General features: G+C 52.1%; 1 protein-coding gene across 8 annotated transcripts in view; it reads left to right on the forward strand.

Annotated features, from left to right (window-relative positions):
• Positions 1-19,114, forward strand: part of OTOF (otoferlin) — a 107,363-nt gene that overhangs the window by 751 nt on the left and 87,498 nt on the right. For 2 of the 8 annotated variants that reach the window (XM_085016136.1, XM_085016139.1), the window contains exon 1: positions 3,515-3,866. In XM_085016136.1, coding sequence (XP_084872262.1) covers positions 3,788-3,866 — 79 coding nt within the window. In that variant the 5' untranslated portion in view covers positions 3,515-3,787. Of the gene's footprint in view, positions 1-693; positions 816-2,215; positions 2,305-3,514; positions 3,867-8,000; positions 8,326-19,114 lie in introns of those variants that run through there. The other 6 variants (XM_021087729.2, XM_085016137.1, XM_085016135.1 and 3 more) reach the window with 4 other exon arrangements.

Consider the following 19,114-nt stretch of genomic DNA (forward strand, 5'->3'; position numbering starts at 1 on the left):
CGAATAGCCACAGGGACCCTAAGGGCCATTGCTCTCCAAGGTTGCCCGCTGCGCCCCAGTTCCGTGGAGCTTGCAGGAAGGGGCTTCGCCAGGTATCCTGTTTGGCATGTTTGTCCAGGAAGCTCTGTAATTTAAGTGCGTGCGTGTGTGTGTGTGTGTGTGTGCACGCGCACACACATATATTTTCCTCCTTAATCTCTCCTCTTTCCCTAGGAACTCCCGTCTCCCTCCTCTTGCTTCTCAAACTGCTCCACAAGAGTGGTTTATAAGCAAAAGACTAAATACCGATCTTGAAAAGGTCTAGAGTGTGCAATTTATATTTGCCCCAATTCTATAGTCCAGTCCCTCCTGTGAATCCAGGGTTGGGCTTTGGCCCAGGTGAGGGGTCTTCGTGGCAATGCCCCCCCCCCCATAATTCTTTGGAGCCCTACCTCTGGATTTCTCCAGGGACCCTCTCACAGCCCTGGACCACATATAGGGCAGGGTGGAGCCTTAGGTCTTTAGCTGACAGGAGATGGGGGGGCGGTGAGGAGATGAGGACAGGCTCAGAGGTGCCATGCTCTTTGTGTCTCGCACCCCCTGCCTGCTCCCTGGCCCCCTTGGCAGTCCTTGTATCTACAAGCAGATCTGCCGACTAGCCTCATCCTTCATAGTCTCACTTCCTCTGTCGGATGAGAGGTGTTATCTTCACAGTTTGACTGTGTCGATGGCAGCTGATGAAGACCGCAGGCACTAATGAGCTCCCAGGATGCTGCTGCAACCAGAATCCTCGGACAGATAACAGTGGAACCGCGGGAGCCACAGGCTTCCAAGAGGTACACGAGCAGGAAAACTGAGGCCCGAGGAGAGAAAGGAACTGAAAGGGAATGATTGGTTGCAAATGAGGTGGAGGCAAAATGCAGCCACGTATATAGATTTCTAAATTCTCCCCACAGAACATGGGCTACGATAAGAACAATGTTCTTAGACGTTGTAAAAGAACAACCAGCAGTTCAGGGGTGCTGTCCTCCGGGAAGGTGGTCCTAATAACCCCCCAGCCCCAGACAAGATCCAGCGCCCCCTCCCTCCCCCCATTTGTGGCTTCCAAGCTGACTCTGCCCAGGGACCCTTAGCCCTGGGTTCTATGGGTCTATGTTCTGGTCCATTTGTCTCTCCTGGTGGAGGTCTATACTGTATCAGACTCATCCCTGAATCCCAGCACCTGGGACGAGAAGGAGTTGAGTACACATTCGTTGAATACACTTTATTCAGAATTAGCCGCATGGGGAATAGTCAGGGAGCGGAAATTAAAAAGTGGGATCTGGCTTAGGTTTCAGAAGGGTCGGTGGTTCAGCCAAGGGGTGCTCTCTGTTGAGCGAGTGGAGTTGCTACATTTTATGGAAACTGATATGGAAACTGAGGTTCAGCAGTTCCCTAGGGCAAGTTCAGGGGCTTTTTCCTAAAGATGCACAGGTCCATTGGAGGCCTTGTGAAACTTACCCTCTTTGTGAGAGAACCTCCAGGGGGCCGAGGGAGGAGATGGCTCCCCCCAGATGCCCGCCCCCCATATAAAGTACCACCAGGCCTTTACAAAGATCAGCTAGTGGCCTATGGTTGGAATATGCTAGTGAATTTAGATTTAAAAAAAAGAGGAGTTCCCGTCGTGGCTCAGTGGTTAACGAATCCGACTAGGAACCATGAGGTTGCAGGTTCAATCCCTGGTCTCGCTCAGTGGGTTAAGGATCCAGCGTTGCCATGAGCTGTGGTGTAGGTCGCAGATGAGGCTCAGATCTGATGTTGCTATGACTGTGGTGTAGGCCAGTGGCTACAACTCCGATTAGACCCCTAGCCTTGGAACCTCCATATGCCACGGGAGTGGCCCTAGAAAAGGCAAAAAGACAAAATAAAATGAGACATTAAACGTCTGTTTTTTTTTAAAAAAAAATTAGACATTAACTTGTACTGCATGAATACAATGTTCTAACATAGTCTTTAATTCAATAGGCTAGGTAAAAGTGAGAAAGGAGAAGGAATTGAAGAAGGAAAGAGACAGAAGGAAATAAGACATAAAGTGAAAAAGAAAAGTAGGGCAGAGGAGCAAGGAAACATCTAGAAGGAAAGAAGGAGGCTCTTGTGACATCCTACAGGTCATTTGGACTATAGAATACAAAGCGTGTGACCTCTTGTCGGCCAGCTGGAAAAATTTAATATTTCTTTTTTTTTTTTTCGTTTTTAGACTCTGTTCAGATAGGCCACCAGGCTGACTCTTTTATCTTGTCAACATCCGCTGGATATCCTACAATCCACGTGACACCGTGACACCGCGTAAGGCTCTGCTGATGCAAAGATGTGGCGCTCCTGGGTCTCCCAGTGGGGGGGTGGGGAGGGAGGTCTGTGGAGCTGCCCAATGACACTGTGGACAAAGGGGGCGGGGCCAACACAGCTGAGGACCAGGCCCTCCCCAGTCACGAGGGTGTCTGGAGGCACTTCCGGATTAGGCACCAGTCCCGCTGAGTCTGGGCAAGAAGGTAGGGATGAGGTAGGGGATTCCATGCAGAGCAAACAGCAAGAGCAAGGGTGCAATGGCCCTGCAGAGGCTCCAGGCTCGGGGATCCCAGCCCCCAAGGTTCCCTTCTCCACAGACCCCTCCTGGGTGGGCTGGGGGAAGAAAAGAGGGGCAGTCGTCCTTTGGTTCTTGAAAAGTCGGCCACAGACATCCCTTCTCCCACCCCTCACAGGGGACAGTCCTCCCGCACATCTCACCACCCCCAGCCTGCTTCATCCGCAGCCCTAGGACGGGGCTGACTTGGTGCCCTGGACCAGAAGCACTGCCCTTAGCAGGACAGATGCCTGAGGCCTTTGCAGTCAGGCACCTCCACTCACGCTAAGCTGGCTCCTGAGCTCCCTTCCAGAAGCACCTCCATCCTCCCAGATCCCAGGGGGGCAGGACCCAGCCTCTTGGGGACACACTCTCCATGAGAGCAGGTGGGAAGTACATTCCCCTTTCTCTCAGGGCTCCCGCTGCTGAGGGACTGGCCACGGGGCACAGACTTGATGTTGGCTGGTACATGCTGATGTCCCAGCTGGGGGGCCCTGGGTTGGGATTTCTGCGTAGCACAGTGTGGCCCATCCAGAGCAGCCAGGCCTGGCTCATCCAGGCCCCCTGAGCCTGGTGGGCACCGGCAGCCCTGCTGGCCAACCTGACCATGGGGGAGGCAGCATGGATCACCCTGAAACACCAGTGCAACAGCCCAGTGTCCAGTGCATGCAGATTCTGAAATTCCTTCTCCCCCACACCCAACCCACCACCTGCCTGATGCCCACTCCCTTCTGCCCCCTCCTAGTGGTGGGCAGAAGAACTTGCCTGGCAGGGTGGGTGAGGCAGGGCCCCAGTGGGTGGGCAGGCAGCTCCGCTCCCCAGAGCTGCGAGGAGACACCTGAAGCTGGGCAAGCCTTTATCTGGGAGCAAGCGGCTGCTGAATAATGAATTCTGACTGTCTGCAGTGCTAGGCTGCACACGGGGCGCACCGCACACACACACATACACGCAGATACACACACGCTGGGCTGACAACTTGGAGGGGCGGGCGCTGGCAAGGCTGTGAGTCTCTGTGGGTCGCTGGAGGGAGCAGCTCGGCTTGGTTGCCTTGGTCTCTGTGGGCAGCATCGCCTCGGAAGGGAGAAGAGGAGAGAGGAGGTGGCGGCAGGAGAGAGCAGGGAGGCGTGTGCGCCGAGCCGCGCTCCATCCCCAGAGCTCGCTCCTTCCTCAGCGGCTCCTGCCTGGCAGTGCCCGGGCTCCCACGCCAGCATGGCCCTGCTCGTCCACCTCAAGACGGTCTCGGAGCTGCGGGGCAGGGGTGACCGGATCGCCAAAGTGACTTTCCGAGGTAGGGAAGCCCCCGTCTTCTGGGGACCCCAGGTCTGGGCTGACGGGCTGGCAAGGAGGACGAGGATGGGTTGGAAAAGTTCCTGCAGGGCTGGGGCAGCGAGGCAGCCACCCGCCTCTGCCTGACTGGCCACTGCGATTTCTTGAAAAAAATCAGGGTCCCCCAGGTTTCCCTGTCCGCATGTGTGTCTCTCCCCACGCTTGCCATCGGGCTGGTGCCTTGGTGGGGTGTGGAGCGCCCTGCCTGCAGGAGGTCCAGGCAGGCCAAAGCGAGGACCCCCCGCCCCGGGCTCAGGGGGACACAGGGCTGAGGGGCCCACCGCGGCGGCGTCTCCCTGGGCCCCCTCTTCCCCTCCTTCTCTCCCACATGTTGGTTTGCTTGGGCACAGAGTGGGGTGGGCTCTACAACCTTGAAGATCCGGGACGGCCCCCGGGAAACCAGCCTGCTGGGGATGCTGTTGGCTTCTCGCTGGTCTGTGGTCAGGGATCCCGTGTGTCCCACCAGCCTCACCCTCTGTCGGTCTCTTCCTATTCTCCTTCCCCCCCACACACACACATCCGGTGACCATATACTGTGACCTGTGTGCCAAGGCTGGGGGCTGGGCATGACCCAGGCCCTGCCCTCAATGAGCCCACGCCTGGTGGGGCAGGAGGACCAGTGGGCAGACAGCAGGACAGGTGTGTGATGTGATGAGGGTGGGAACAGGGGTAATGTGCAAGCTGCAGAAGCAGCGCCCTGACCCAGGCTGAGGGCAGGCTGGTCAGGGAAGGCTCCCTGGAGGAGGTGACACCTCATCGAAAACCCTAGGAAGGAGCTAGGTGAGAAGCTAAGGACAGAGCACATAGAGGGGACAGGATGCCCAAGGCCAGGGGAAGGAGTTGGAGCATAGGAACAGACAGAGGCTCCATGAGCCTGGATCCCAGGGTAGGGGCGAGCTGAGGCGGGAGAGACAGGCAGAGCCGAGGCGGCAAGGCTGCCTTCACCCCGAGGACAGCGGGCAGCCCCTGAAGTTCTGAGCAGGGAAAGGCAGGGCCAGGCTTACCTCTGCTTTTGATCACCCACCTCTGCCTCTGCCTGGCCACAGCCCAGCCCCCTGGGTCAGGGGCTTCTCTGGCAGCCTCTGACCCCGGGCCAGGGTGCCCCTCACCAGGCATGGCCCTTTCTCCCCAGAGAGGGGCCTGAGGCAGGGTGGTGGGAGAATCGGGGAGGAGCTGAGAAAACCCACCAGATGAAAGAGGAAAACAGGCATCGGGACCCAGGCTGGGCACATGTTTGCACCTGTGTCAGGAAGGAGAGGTGAGACCTCGCGCGGGCCGGCCTCCCAGAAACCCTCCAGCAGCCACTCCGGGCACCCGTCTCAGTCGGGACAGCTCTGGGCATGAGGCCCTGCATTGTCCACACTGTGTGTTGTGCATATGGATGGGCAGAGGCGGAGGGGACCGCGTGTCCTGCCGGCAGGAGGGAGAGGAAGGGCGGGCGAGGCTGCCTGTCGCTTCCCACTCCAGCCCGGGCTGCTTTCTCTGCAGCACCCTGGATCTGCGCGTGCCGCCTGCAGGCTGTGCTGGCTTTCAGGAAAGCAAGTGTGTCCTTTCATCTGTGACATGTGTCTCTGTGTTGATCAGACAGCACAGTATTTGGCGCCTTAGCTACAGGTTGCTGGGTTGTTGCTGTTGCAACAGGACAGTCCTGGGCTGCACAGAGCAGTCCCATTTGCAGGCAGAGAAACCAAGGCCTGATCTGAAAGAGACCTGCGTGGCACTGGTGGAGGGACTGAGGCATGGGGGCCCTGGCTCACAAGAACCCCCCCCCCCAACTTTGGCTGCTCCACCCTGAAAGCCTCTTTATTCCATCCTGGTCAACTGGGGCGAGCGTCTTGTCCAGCTGATGCTTATCTTTTTCTCTGAGCAGCGAGGCTGGTCCTCCAGCCTCAGTGGACCTCACAGGAATTAGCCTATTTTCATCCAGGGGCCCTGGGATCGGATGGAGACATCCACTTCCAAGCTCCGCCTCTGCAGCAGGTGGCCGTAGGCAGAGCTCCTGGGGAAGGAGGTTGGGCAGCAGGAACAGGCAGATGGCAAGCAAGTTTCCAGAAAGAGTCCTTTGTAACAACCAGCGATGCCCCGGCCCCTCACCTGCTGCAGCCAGCAGTTGACAGCTATCAATGCCCCCCAAAGACCAACACCAACTACAATTCAGAGGGAACTCACTCATTCTAGAATGTTCCACAGTATCTCTGGCACACACAACCCCTGGTGTCCAAGCAAATACCCTGCAGAGAGAAACGAGAAGCTGCTGAACAGTCAGAGGGAGGTGCCCGGAGGGGTCCCTTGAGTGCAGCTCAATGCCAGGCTGGGTGAGGGAGCCATAGACGAGTTACACATGGCCCAGGCGGACCAGACCGACTTTCTGTGCTGTGTCACCCAGGACACTTAAGGACGATCCCTAACGGGCTGTGGTGGAGAAATCTCTGGATATGGGGTCAGGAGCCCTGGGTCCCAGCCGGGTTCTGCCATTTTCTTCACTCTTTGAAGTGTTTTCAGCGTGTTCTTATGGAAAATGGGCATGATGATAATGCCCCCCCCCCATCAGCTTGCTGCAGTGAAACTGCAGGTGAGGAAGAGTTTGAGGAAAGAGCATTCAAACAACAGCTGTTCCACTTCTAAGTGAGAGCGTGGCTGGCTCCTGAGCGGCCTGCTCTCCAGCCCAGCCTCCTTCTTCTGTCAGCCAGGAGGGTGCGGAGGGCACCGTGGGGGATATAAATGGGGGAGGAGAGCACATCTGGGGACTCCCAGCCTGTGCCGGGAGCAGGCAAGTTGGCCTGGCCTCTGCTCCAGGGGCCCCACCCAGCTCAGCGGTTCCCCAGACGGGCTGCCCCTGGGCCCACCCCAGGTCAGCTGGCCATCCTACCCTCAGGCTCACGCAGCACCCGGCCCCCTGCTCCCTCTGCAGCTCTGGGCTCCCACAGCCCCAACGGCCACTCGTAGCCTGATCCTGTCCTTATTCGCTCCCTGAATGTGCTGATGTCTGTGGACAGGCCTGGGACCCCGGGGATGAAGGAGACAGCCCCTGCCCTGCAGGAGTCGCGGTCCACTGAGTCAGACAGGAGGTACCAGACGGCCGGGGCCCCAGTCCCCGTCCCATACCAACCACAGGGCTTGAGCTTCCCAGAAGCCAGACAGAGACAGTGGTCCCCATGTAACTCAGAGGCCTGCGGCCGGATTCAGGAGCGGGCTGGACTGCAAGCTGCTGCTCAGAGGGAGGCAGTATTAGCTTACATCGTCTTTTCTCAACTCCTGAAATAATTCCCAGTATCATCACAGAGCCACAGAAGGCAGGGTGGGAAGGGCTGCTAAGTTCTTTTAGTCCAACTTTCTGCCCAGGTCTCAGCCCCATCCAAGCCCCCGGGCACGGGTCCCTGGGCTGTCAGGGAAGCAAGGGACACACTGCCTGGGGCCAGACTCCTCATCTTCCTTGTCTTGTCATCCCTGAGCTTTCTGGCCAACACACCAGGCTTGGGGACTTGATGGGTGAGATGGGTGATCTCTGGAGGCTGGATTTTATGGCCACGTAGTTCACCTGATCTGATCATTGGCCCCGAGATTTGCTTTATCAAGGCTTCCCCAGCCCCTGGGCGCGGCTGACTTTCCCTTCATAATCCTCTCCCCACCCCACTGGGTTCCCGCTACACGGAGCTAGCTTCCTGCCATCCCCCCCGCAAGCCCTCTCCAAGCCTTGAGACATCGTGTTTCTTCTGCCGCCTCCACCTTGAGAACATCCCTTAATCCTGGGCCTTCTTCAAGGCCCAGCTCAGCCGTCACCTCCTCTGTGTCGTCGCCTCCCATTCCCTTGCAGGGCTGTGTACCTGCTCTTCCCACGGCTCAGCTAAGGCACTTGTAGTTCAGAACCTGCCCACTCTAGATGCGGAGCGAGCATCCAAGCACCTTCAAGACAGGGGTCTCCTCTTCACTCTCCCTGTGCTGGGCGCAGGGCGTGGTCATCAAAGTGAGTACGAAAGGCAGGCATTTGAGGTATTTACTCCTTAGTGGGTTTAAATTCTTCTTCTTCTATGGCACCGCCTCTCTTTGGCTTAGTGACCTCAACTATGAGTGTCCCCACCCCCAGCTGTCCGTCCAAGGGGGACCAGGAAGTAGAAGAATCAAGAACGCTGGCCCTTGCTCCCTCCAGGGGCCTCCCACCCCAGGCGATTTTCCAGGGGCCCCAGAGGAAGGCTGCCTTCATCCTCCAGCACAGGCTGGGGACTCGGGCTCCGGCCCACAGGTCAGAAGCCACGGGGGCTGCACGTGGCCCCAGCCCTTCGCAGAATATGCCCCTTCTGAGCACTGCTGCCTGCAGCACAGTACAGGGTGGGGCTTAAAAGGCAAACCAGCGTGTCACAGTCTGATGGGGAAGAAGTGTGCTCAGACGTCATGGAGAAACACGCCAGACACAGGAGGCCAAGGTGTGCCTGGGGGTCAGGGGGTGGGGGGCGGGGCACAAACTGTGGCAGGCTCAGAGGATGCCAGCTTGCTTCCAGCTACGGCGATCGATCGGGGGAGGCTTTGCGAAGGGGCAGAGGAAGAGGAGGAAGGTAGGGAGGTAGGGAGGAAGCTGGGGCTTGAATAACCGCTTGCACACATGGGAGATGCAGAAGGAGGGGCCAGGAAGGGTTGCTGAGGGGGGTCTTGGCCATTCTGGCTGAAGGACCAGCAGGACCGAAGGCCAGAGGAGGGAAGTGCCGCTTAAAGACTAGGTTTGGCTGCAGTGGAGGCTGCAGGCGGTAGGTGGAGGGTGATGAGCCAGGAAGGGAGCCAAGGCCGGGAGGGGGACTGCATGCCAGGAAGGGGTTGGGGCCCCACGTGTGCCCTGAGGACAAGATTCCCCACTCTTGGCTGCTGCAGGGACCACCTCAGACTCCACTTTAGATTTGAATGGGGAAGATTCTTCTGCTTGGTGAGAAATATGACTTCTCTCTGGAACCTTCTCTGCCATCCCTGGTGAAGGAGGCAGAGCTCCCCAGAGCCCTTGCCCCGCAGGACTCCTGGGATGCCCAGGCCGCCTGTGTGCTCCTGCCTGCCCAGCCCCTCCCTGGTGGGAGGACATGGGGTGGCTCTTGGCCCCGTGGAAGCCCCCAGAGAGAGGGCACGCTTAGGAAGGCTCTGCGGTGCATGGCTGGTGGTGGGCAGAGCTCTGTGCTTTCGCCATCCACCCCCGCATCCTCCACGTTTCCCAGCACCCATGGGCCCCCCGTGGGGGATGGGGTCTTCTCTGCCGAAGCCCTGGGCATTGAATGTCCTCCTCCTCCTGCCCAGAGCAAGCCAGCGCCAACCTCGGAGAGAGCAGAGCGCACCCAACATGCCCAGGCTTCTCCTGCTCTGAGGAGACAAGTGTGTTTCATGATACAGAACTAGTATCCATGAGGTTTCGAGTTCAATCCCTGGCCTTGCTCAGTGGGTTAAGGATCCAGTGTTGCTGTGAGCTGTGGTGGGGTAGATGTGGCTCGGATCCCCGCGTTGCTGTGGCTGTGGTGCAGGCTGGCAGCTGTGTCTCTGATTCAGCCCCTAGCCTGGGAACTTCCATATGCCGTGGGTGCGGTCCTAAAAAGACAATAAATAAATAAACAAATAAATAAGCTGGCCCTTGAGAGAAGACAGCATTTTGGCAGAGACAAAACCCTCGAAAGGCTCATTCCAGGCAGAGGGGCTATATCAGTACAGATGTGCTGGTGTGGAGCGGGGTTGGGGGCTTGGGGAACAGGGAGTGCTGGAGGGGCCTGGGGTGGGCGTGGGGTCTTCCATGTCCCACTCTGCAGTTGGGACTTTGCTTGGTAAGCGAGTGGGTGTCACCAAGCTCTTGGCGGGAGAACGAGGAGGGGAGGGGGGTATCTGGTTTGGGGAAGTGCGATCTGTGGCTGTACCACCCTGCACGCGCCCCGCCTCGTCTGGTCTGGGGAAGTACAATCCGGAGCTCTTGACCACTGCTCAGGAGCAAAAGGGCGCTGGGGCAGTGGTATCGGCAGAGGGCTGTGCCTCAGTGGCGGGGGCGGGGTGGGGGGTGTGGCTGTGGGTTTGGAGAGAAGGCATCACCCATCAGTTTGGACAGGGGCCAGTTCTGGGGCTGGGAGTGAGCAAGAGAGCAGGACGAGGGTGCATCTGGATTTCATTCTTGACTTAGATGGACGGTGAGGCCATCCGTGGAGCCGGGGGCAGGGGGCGTGCCAGGAAGAGCAGGTTAGGGGTTGCAGGGGGGCACAAAGAGAATGGGCTTGCCTGCAGGTCATCCTAGTGGAAATGTCTCCCAGGAAGCCAGAAATTTGGCTGGGTACCCAGGAAAAGGCGGGAATCCAGTGGTTTGAGGGTCCAGGTGGTGAGCGAAGGTCTAGGAGGTGAGATGTGCCTGGTTCTTACGGGGCTGCTTTGGGATCAAATGAAAATGTTGCTGAACATCAAAGGCTCTACAGACTGTAAAGTGCTGTGAAATGTAAGGATTATGCTCATTAACCAGGGCCCCCCATGCTGCAGCCTTCTAGAAGGATAGGAATAGAGTAGGCTGTGACCCTGGGAACCCCAAGGACCCAGGGATTTGGGGAGCAGGGGTTCTCCTTTGGTGCCAGTTGCTGACACCCCAAATTCCACCAGACATGGAGATGATAGGATGAAAATCACCCAGAGCATCACCATCTAGGTGGGTCCTTCCAGGGCAGGCACCTCAGCTGGGTCCCTAGGGTCAGCACAGTGCCTGGCACAGAGCAGACCTGAAACAGACACGACCGCAAGCAGCACGGCCTGCAGGTGCAGCAGGAGCAGCCGAGCAGTTCGAAGCAGGAGCCGCTGCAGCTTCCAATCCAAGCAGCCCCAGGCAGTGCTCCATTTCTTCCACTGACAGTTCCAGAAAAGTCTCCTGAGACAAAGAATATCATGCAATCATTTTTACCTTTGGCCCCTTGTCTGCTTCCCACCTGGACTGATCCGTCCCCTAGACACTGGCTCAACAGTCTTTGCCTCTTTCTTTCTTTCGTTCTTCTTTCAAAGCAGAAGGGCTCATTGACTTAGCTGGAGGTCAGTTTTCTCTCACTGGAATTTTTTTTTTAAAAAGCTAAGATTTAAGATAAAGTCAACACTGCAGTTTTAACAGTATTTTTACCTCACCTACATATGTAAGAAGATGGAGTTTCCGTTGTGGTCCAGTGGTTAACGAATCCGACTAGGAACCATGAGTTTGCAGGTTCGATCCCTGGCCTTGCTCAGTGGGTTAAGGATCCGGCGTTGCCATGAGCTGTGGTGTAGGTCACAGAGGCTGCTCAGATCCTGTGTTGCTGTGGCTCTGGCGTAGGCAGGTGGCTGCAGCTCCAATTAGACCCCCAGCCTGGGAACCTCTATATGCTGCAGGTGCAGCCCTAGAAAAGACAGAAAGACAAGGAAAAAAAAAAAAAGTAAGAAGAGTCACGCTCCCGTCACATTGTAATCCCAGTGCCTGGCACAGAGAAGGTCATCTGCACAGCTTGTGGATCACTGGGACAGCAAGCTCCTCATCCGTCGTAGGAATGGGAGAACCTAAGACGCAGCAGTTGCTGAACATGTGGCTGCTGCTGTCCCAGGTCTGAGCAGAAACACCATACACTCCTTCTTCCTCGGTGCCTCAGTCTGAAAGTTGGGAACCAGCGCCTTTGGTTAGTTCCCTGGCAGGATCAGTTTGAAGGATTAGCTGGCAGGAAGTACAGGTTTGGGCTGAGCCAGAGAGATGGGTTGTAGAATCCCTGCCCTGTTCCTGACTCTCAGTTGAATCCTTGACCTAAGCCTGAGTTTCTACCGTGTCCCTGGGTGTTAACAGAGTGGGGGTAGGGGAAATAAGTGAGTGAAGCTAAGATATGATATTTGAATAAGATTCATGGAGGAGTTCCCATTGTGGCACAGCAGAAATGAATCTGACTAAGAACCATGAGGTTGCGGGTTCAATCCCTGGCTTCGCTCAGTGGATTAAGGATCCGGTGTTGCCGTGAGCTGTGGTGTAGGTCGCAGACGCGGCTCGGATCCCGCATTGCTGTGGCTGTGGTGTAGGCTGGCAGCTACAGCTCCGATTGGACCCCTAGCCTGGGAACCTCCATATGTCGTAGGTTCGGCCCTAAAAACACAAAAAAAGACAAAAAAAAAAAAAAAGATTCGTGGAAAATAGGGAGTTCCCTGGTAGCCTAACAAACAAGGACTTGGTTGTCACTGCTGTGGCTTGCGTTTGGTCCTGGGAACTTCTGAGGGTGTGGCCAAAAAAATTTGCGGAAAATAAAGGGTGAGAGGTAGATGGGGCCTCCAACTAGCTGAGCATGGGGGGAAAGGAAGGAATAACCCGCCCTTTGAGAGGCCCAGGACTTGACAGAGCCCAAATCTGGCTCTCTGAGTTGCCGGTAATTTTCCTTTTTAAGGAACTTGAGGAATAGCTGCTTTCATGGACAACTCTTTTTCAACTGAATTTCTTCATCCTACTATGCCATCAACTGTCATTGTAAAATTGAATAGTCTGTGTTCTTTATAGGGGAAAAGGTGTTATTATGAGAGATAGTCATAAACCACTTAACAAGAAACCCATTAGCGGTATAGAAGTTTGGACAACATCACCAACCACCTTGACCTAATGGGCATTTCTAGAACATTTCACCCCAACACTGAAAAAATACACATTCTTCTCAAAAGCACATGAAACACTTATCAAGACAGACCACATGCTGGGTAATTAAACATTTCGGTACATTTCATTTTATTTTATTATTTTATTTTTTGTTTTTATTTTTTGGTCTTTTTGCCTTTTCTAGGGCTACACCCGCGGCATACGGAGGTTCCCAGGCTAGGGGTCTAATAGGAGCTGTAGCTGCCAGCCCACGCCAGAGCCACAGCAACGTGGAATCCGAGCCGCGCCTGCAACCTACACCCCAGCTCACGGCAACGCCTGATCGTTAACCCACTGAGCAAGGGCAGGGATCGAACCTGCAACCTCATGGTTCCTAGTCGGATCCGTTAACCACTGTGCCGCAATGGGAACTCCTCAATACATTTCAAAAGACAGACATTTTACAGAGTATACTCTCTGACCCCACTGTGATTCAATTAGAAACGAATAACAGCAAGAAATTGTTGAAAAGCTCCAAGTCTTTGGAAATTAAACACCCTTCTAAATAACCTATGGTTAAAGAGAAAACAAAAGAGAAATTATAAACCATTTCTAACTGGATGTGTTAATGAAAATTCTATATATATATATATATATATAGATATATATATATTTAGTTTTAAATACTTAATAGCAGAAAAGAAAAAATGTCGACAATTACCTAGGTTTCTGCCTTAAAAAGCTACTGAAAGACAAACAAATTAAATCCAAGTCTTGAAAACATGCTGATAAGTGAAGTAAGCCAAACACAAAGAAACTAATATAATATGATCCCATTTGTATGAAATGGCCAGAATAGAAAAATCTTAGAGTTAGAAAGTAGATTAGGGAGTTCCTGTTGCTTCGCGGTGGAAACGAATCCAACTAGGAACCGAGAAGTCGCGGGTTCGATCCCTAGCCTTGCACAGTGGGTTAAGGATCTGGCATTGCTGTGAGCTGTGGTGTAGGTCACAGACGCGGCTTGGATCCCGCATTGATGCGGCTCTGGCGTAGGCTGGCAGCTGTAGCTCTGATTGGACCCCTGGCCTGGGAACCTCCATACGTTGTGGGTGCGGCCCTAAAAAACAAAAACAAACAAACAAAAAAAGAAAGTAGATTAGTTGTTGCCGTGGGCTGGAAGGAGAGGACAGGGAAGGGCCGCTAAGCATGGAGTTCCAGACGAAAATATCCTGCAATTAGTGATGAAGGTTGTACAACCTTGTGAATATACTAGAAATTGCCGAATGGTACACTTTAAATGGGTAAATTTTATGATTTGTGAATTTCATTTCAATAAAGACAATCTAAAAAAATATGTTCACAATAATAAAAGGAAAGAAAACAGAGAAAATTCACAAAGTCAAAAGTTTGTTCTTTAAGAAAAATTAATGAAATAGGTAAACTGAAGCAAGACTGAACAAGAAAAAAAGCAAGAGGAGTTCCCATCATGGGGCAGTGGTTAACGAATCTGACTAGGAACCATGAGGTTGCGGGTTCGATCCCTGGCCTTGCTCAGTGGGTTAAGGATCTGGCATTGCCATGAGCTGTGGTGTAGGTTGCAGATGCGGCTTGGCTTGGATCTGCGTGGCTGTGGCTCTGGCGTAGGCCGGTGGCTACAACTCCCATTAGACCCCTAGCCTGGGGACCTCCATATGCCGCAGGAGCAGCCCTAGAGAAGGCAAAAAGACAAAACAAAGAAAGAAAAAAAAGGAAAAAAGCAAGAAAACACAAACTACCCATAACAGGAATGAAAGAGGGGATATCATCACATTAAAAGGAAATGAGGGAATATTACAAATAACTTTATCTCAATAAATGTCTACAACTCAGATGAAAGAAATAAAATGCCTTGAAAAACAATTTACCAAAACTGACACAAAAAGAAATGGAAATTCCAGGGACTTCTCTTTGTGGTGCTGCAGGTTAAGGATCCGGCGTTTTCACTAGAGCAACCTGGGTTGTGGCTGTGACATGGGTTCAATCCCTGACCCAGGACCTTCCACCTGCCCCAGAGTGGCCAGAAAAAAAAAAAAAAGAAAGAAAAAGAAATGGGAATTCTAAAGAGCCCAGGATCTATTAAAGAAATCAAGTTTGTAATAACAGTGATCTTATATAATGACGATAGTGTGGTGCTTTTCCGTAAAGAAAACTTCAGGTCTAGATAGCTTCACTGCTGAACCCCAGAAAATATTTAAGGAAGGAACAAAGCCAATCTTACACAAACTTTCAGAAAATAGAAAAGGAAGAACACTTTGTAACTCATTTTATGAAAACAAAATCTGATAAAGACTTTATACAAAAAGAAAATTAGAAACTATATCCCTCATGACCAAAGGCATAAAAGTCCTTAACAAAATATGAGTCAATCAAGTGGCACTATATTAAAGGCACGACATATCATGACAAGCGAATTTTATCCTAGGAAAGCAGGGTTAGTTTAAAATTGGAAAATCCATGTATTTCATCATATTAACACAATGCAAGAGAAAAACCAGCAATAGACACAGAAAAACATTTGACAAAATCCAGCACCCATTCATAAGAACCTCAGAAGACCAGGGGGAAAAAATAAAGGGAATTTCCTTAATCCAGTAAAGGGCAACTACAAAGAATATCCAGCTACTATCATACTTAATCCTGAAATACTGAACGTTAAGACCATGGGCAAGGCAAAGCTGTCCACTTCTAGCCCTTCTAGTCAATTCTGTACTTAAATTTGAGCCAGGGCAACAAGATGTGGCGGGTGGGAGGTACCCATATGGATTGGAAATAAAGAAGTAAAATTGTATTTTTCCCACAAAGAACCTAATTGGTAATCTAGGAAATCCTGAGAAGTCTACAAAAAAGCTACCACAATTTTTTTTGGAGGGGTGCTTTTTAGGGCCACACCCTTAGCATACGGAGGTTCCCAAGCTAGGGGTCCAATTGGAGCTGCAGCTGCTGGCCTACACCACAGCCACAGCAACGCGGGCTCCTTCCCACTGAACGAGGCCAGGGATCGAACCCACGTCCTCATGGATATTAGTCGGGTCTGTTACTCGAGCCATGGGAACTCCAAAAAAGCTACCATGGCTAATGAGTGAATTTAGTTAGGTTTTTGAATATAAGCTTAATTTAGAAATATATATCTATCTATCCATATACATATATATGTATAGATCAATGGAACAGAGTAGAGTGTTCAGAAATAGACTCCATTTATAGACAGTTGGTTTTCAATCATGATGCTAAATATCTGGGAAAACTAGATCTTGATACAGGAAAAAAAAAATGCCTATTACACTCCTACCTCATACCACCCACATAAATTAATTCAAGATGGATCATAAACTAAATATTTAAAAAATCTACAAGCTTCTAGGAGAAACTATAGACTATCTTTGTTATACTCTTGGGTTAGGAAAAGATGTCTTTTTCTTTTTCTTGTCTTTTTAGGGCCACACCTGCAGCACATGGAAGTTCCCAGGCTAGGGGTCGAATCGGAGCTGTAGCTGCCAGTCTCCACCACAGCCACAGCAGCACAGGATCATCTTGAACGACACCACAGCTCACGGCAACAACAGATCCTTAACCCACTGAGTGAGGCCAGGGATCCAACCTGTGTCCTCATGGATACTGGTCAGATTTGTTTCCGCTGAGCCACGATGAGAACTCCAAAATTTCTTAAAGAAAATATAAAAACACTAAACATCAATAAGTCTCACCCCAAAATTGATAAACTATATTTCTTAAATATTACAAACTCCCACTCACGAAAAAACACACTTAAAAATATAATGAGACAGCATCAGATCAAAATCATCACAGTATACTTAAGGCTTAGTAGCTAGAATATATGAAGAACCCCTTCAAGTCCATAAGCAAAAGACAAATGATCAAAATTTTTCACTCGGCAAGCAACTTAGATATTCAGAAAATAAGATATAGAGATGGCCAGTAAACACACGGATATGTGATCAGCATCATTAGTCATCAGAGAGTGAAACAAAACCAAAATGGATGTGATTTCGCATGTACGGAAATGTAGCATGCTGACAACAACCGAATGTGAGTGAGGATGTGGAACAATTATATACATTTTTTTTTTACACTGTGGATAGGATAGTAAAATGATATAATCATTTTTGGAAAACCGTTAAGCAATTTCTTATAAAGTTAAACATAGACCGACACTAAGACCCAGGAATTCTGCTCTTAGGTATTTCCCCAAGAGTCATGAATTGATACATCCACAAAAATACTTTTATAAGAATATTCATAGCACCTTTGCCCTCAACAGCCCAACAGCAGAAGCAGTCCCCAAAGTTGCTTTTTCAACAAGAAAATGGATCAAGTTGTCGTATATTCATACAACAGAAATCACTCAACAACAGAAACGAATGAATTGCTATTATGCAACCACACGGATGAATCACACACTACCTTGATTGCAAGAAGCCAGACACACAAAAATACATTCTGATGATATCACTTATACAAAATTTAAAATCAAAGGTTAAAAATCAGAGCAGCTGTTTACCTATGGGGGTGGCGATTGGCTGGAAAGTGGGGAGCGAGGGGACCTCTTGAGGAAAACGAACGTTCTGGATTGATGTATCTGGATTGTTTGATGATCACACAAGTAACGCATTTATCGAAACACATTGAGCGGTGCACTTAAGGTCTGCGAATAAAAACTACCTGTTTCAAAAAAGAGCTAATCATACCTAAAATACCTAAACTTTGAGAAAGATTATATGGGTAGAAAATTACATGCTACTAAAAATAAACTACGAAATTGATTCTTGTTAGAGGAAGCCATTTTTAAGGCACAACTTCCATGCCAAAAGGCAAACCAGGACTCTTCAGTAGACTAATAGCCATGTTTTAATTGGGTAAAGAGCTGAGGACCAGGTGTATTGGCTCTATCATTTTCTCCATTTCGTAGGAAACTTACCCAAAGGCAGGTTCACTTCTTCGAGGGCACACAGCCAGTGAGTGGCGGGACTGGGCTCCGAACTCAGGCACTCTAGCCCCTGAGCCTTCACCCCTGGTCCCTTGTGCTTGCGGGACTTGACGCTCTCCTCGGACTTACACAGGAACCGTCTCTCACTGACCTTCACGGTGGTTCCAGGATGTGGGCTCGTCCAGGACGACGGCCCCCGGTTTGGGATGATGACTCCGAGATCCAGAGGGGTTGATGGAGCAGCTCCAGGCCTCCCAGCCCGGAGTCGCAGGGCCAGCCCCTAACCTGACTAGGCCTGGCTCTTTCTCTGCGGACAGGGGTGCCCGGGCCCTGTCTGCCTGCGATCATAGGAGTAGCCGGCCTTGGAAAAGGAGCAGGCCGAGCTGAACTGGGGGGGATGGGAACAGCAGGGCCAGCACCCTTGAGCTGCCGTGGAGGAGCAGGGGGAGAGCAGAGTTTGGGGGCGTCCCAGCAGCGAGGGGGCTGCTTGCCAGGCCACCCTCCATTCAGTTCATCCCAGACGATGCAGTCGGGGAGGTGGGGCTAGTTTTAATAAAACGGAAATGACAGGAGTGGGTCTGAGTCCCAGGCAGAGTGCTTTGTCCTACTTCTCAGCTCACACGGAGAAAAGAGTAATGCCAGGTGCTGATAGAGCCCAGAGGGCGCCGTCCTGGGCAAAGTCCCTGAAACTTTTCCTCTGGACACCCTCCTTCCCCGCTATGGCCCCCACCCCACCCTGTGTCCTCTCAGGAACCCCCAGCTCCAGGTCTTCCTGTGGGAAGGGGGCTGCTTCTGAGGGGAGATGCTTCTCATTCTTCTCTTCCTCATCAGAACTCACTTGAAGTTCCCACTGTGGCTCAGCAGGTTACGAAGCCAGCCTGGCATCCGTGAGAACACGAGTTCAATCCCTGGCCTTGCTCAGCGGGTTAAGGATCTGGTGTTGCCACAAGCTACAGCCCGGGTCATAGGGTGGTAGATGCAGCTCGGATCAGGCATTGCTGTGGCTGTGGTGCAGGCTGCAGCTGCAGCTCCCATTCGACCCCCAACCCCCAGGAACTTCCCTATGCTGCAGGTGTGGCCCTAAAAAAAAAAAAAGGAGAAAGAAAAAAAGAAAAAGAACTCCATTGACCTGGATCCTACACCTCCTGAGCTCCATTCTCTGCTTCACCCATTCAAACATTTGCTCACATGTTCTCTACCCAATGGCCCCTCTCTCTCCCTCCTCCCGCCCGCCCACTCTCTGCATTTCTAGATTCCATCCCACCTCCCAGTGTAAGCACCCACGCCTCTACCACGCCTTCCTCGATCCACTAAGGTGAGGTCATTTCTCCTTTCCTGGGTTCTCGCCTTTTTTTTTTTTTTTTTTGTCTTTTTGCCTTTTCTAGGGCTGCTCCTGCAGCACACGGAGGTTCTCAGGCTAGGGGTCTAATCGGAGCTGTAGCCGCTGGCCTATGCCAGAGCCACAGCAACACGGGATCCAAGCCGCGTCTGCAATCTGCAGCAGAGCTCACTGCAATGCCGGATCCTTAATCCACTGAGCAAGGCCAGGGATCGAACCTGCAACCTCATGGTTCCTAATCGGATTCGTTAACCACTGCACCACGACGGGAACTCCCCTGGGTTCTTACTTTATTTACACTTTTTTTTCCCACCTGCCAAGAACCAAATT

Source organism: Sus scrofa, chromosome 3, assembly GCF_054392235.1.
Source record: "Sus scrofa isolate SSC_HxYL_T2T_F1_AM1 chromosome 3, Sscrofa_HxYL_maternal_Yorkshire_Landrace_v2.0, whole genome shotgun sequence".
NCBI lineage: Eukaryota > Metazoa > Chordata > Mammalia > Artiodactyla > Suidae > Sus > Sus scrofa.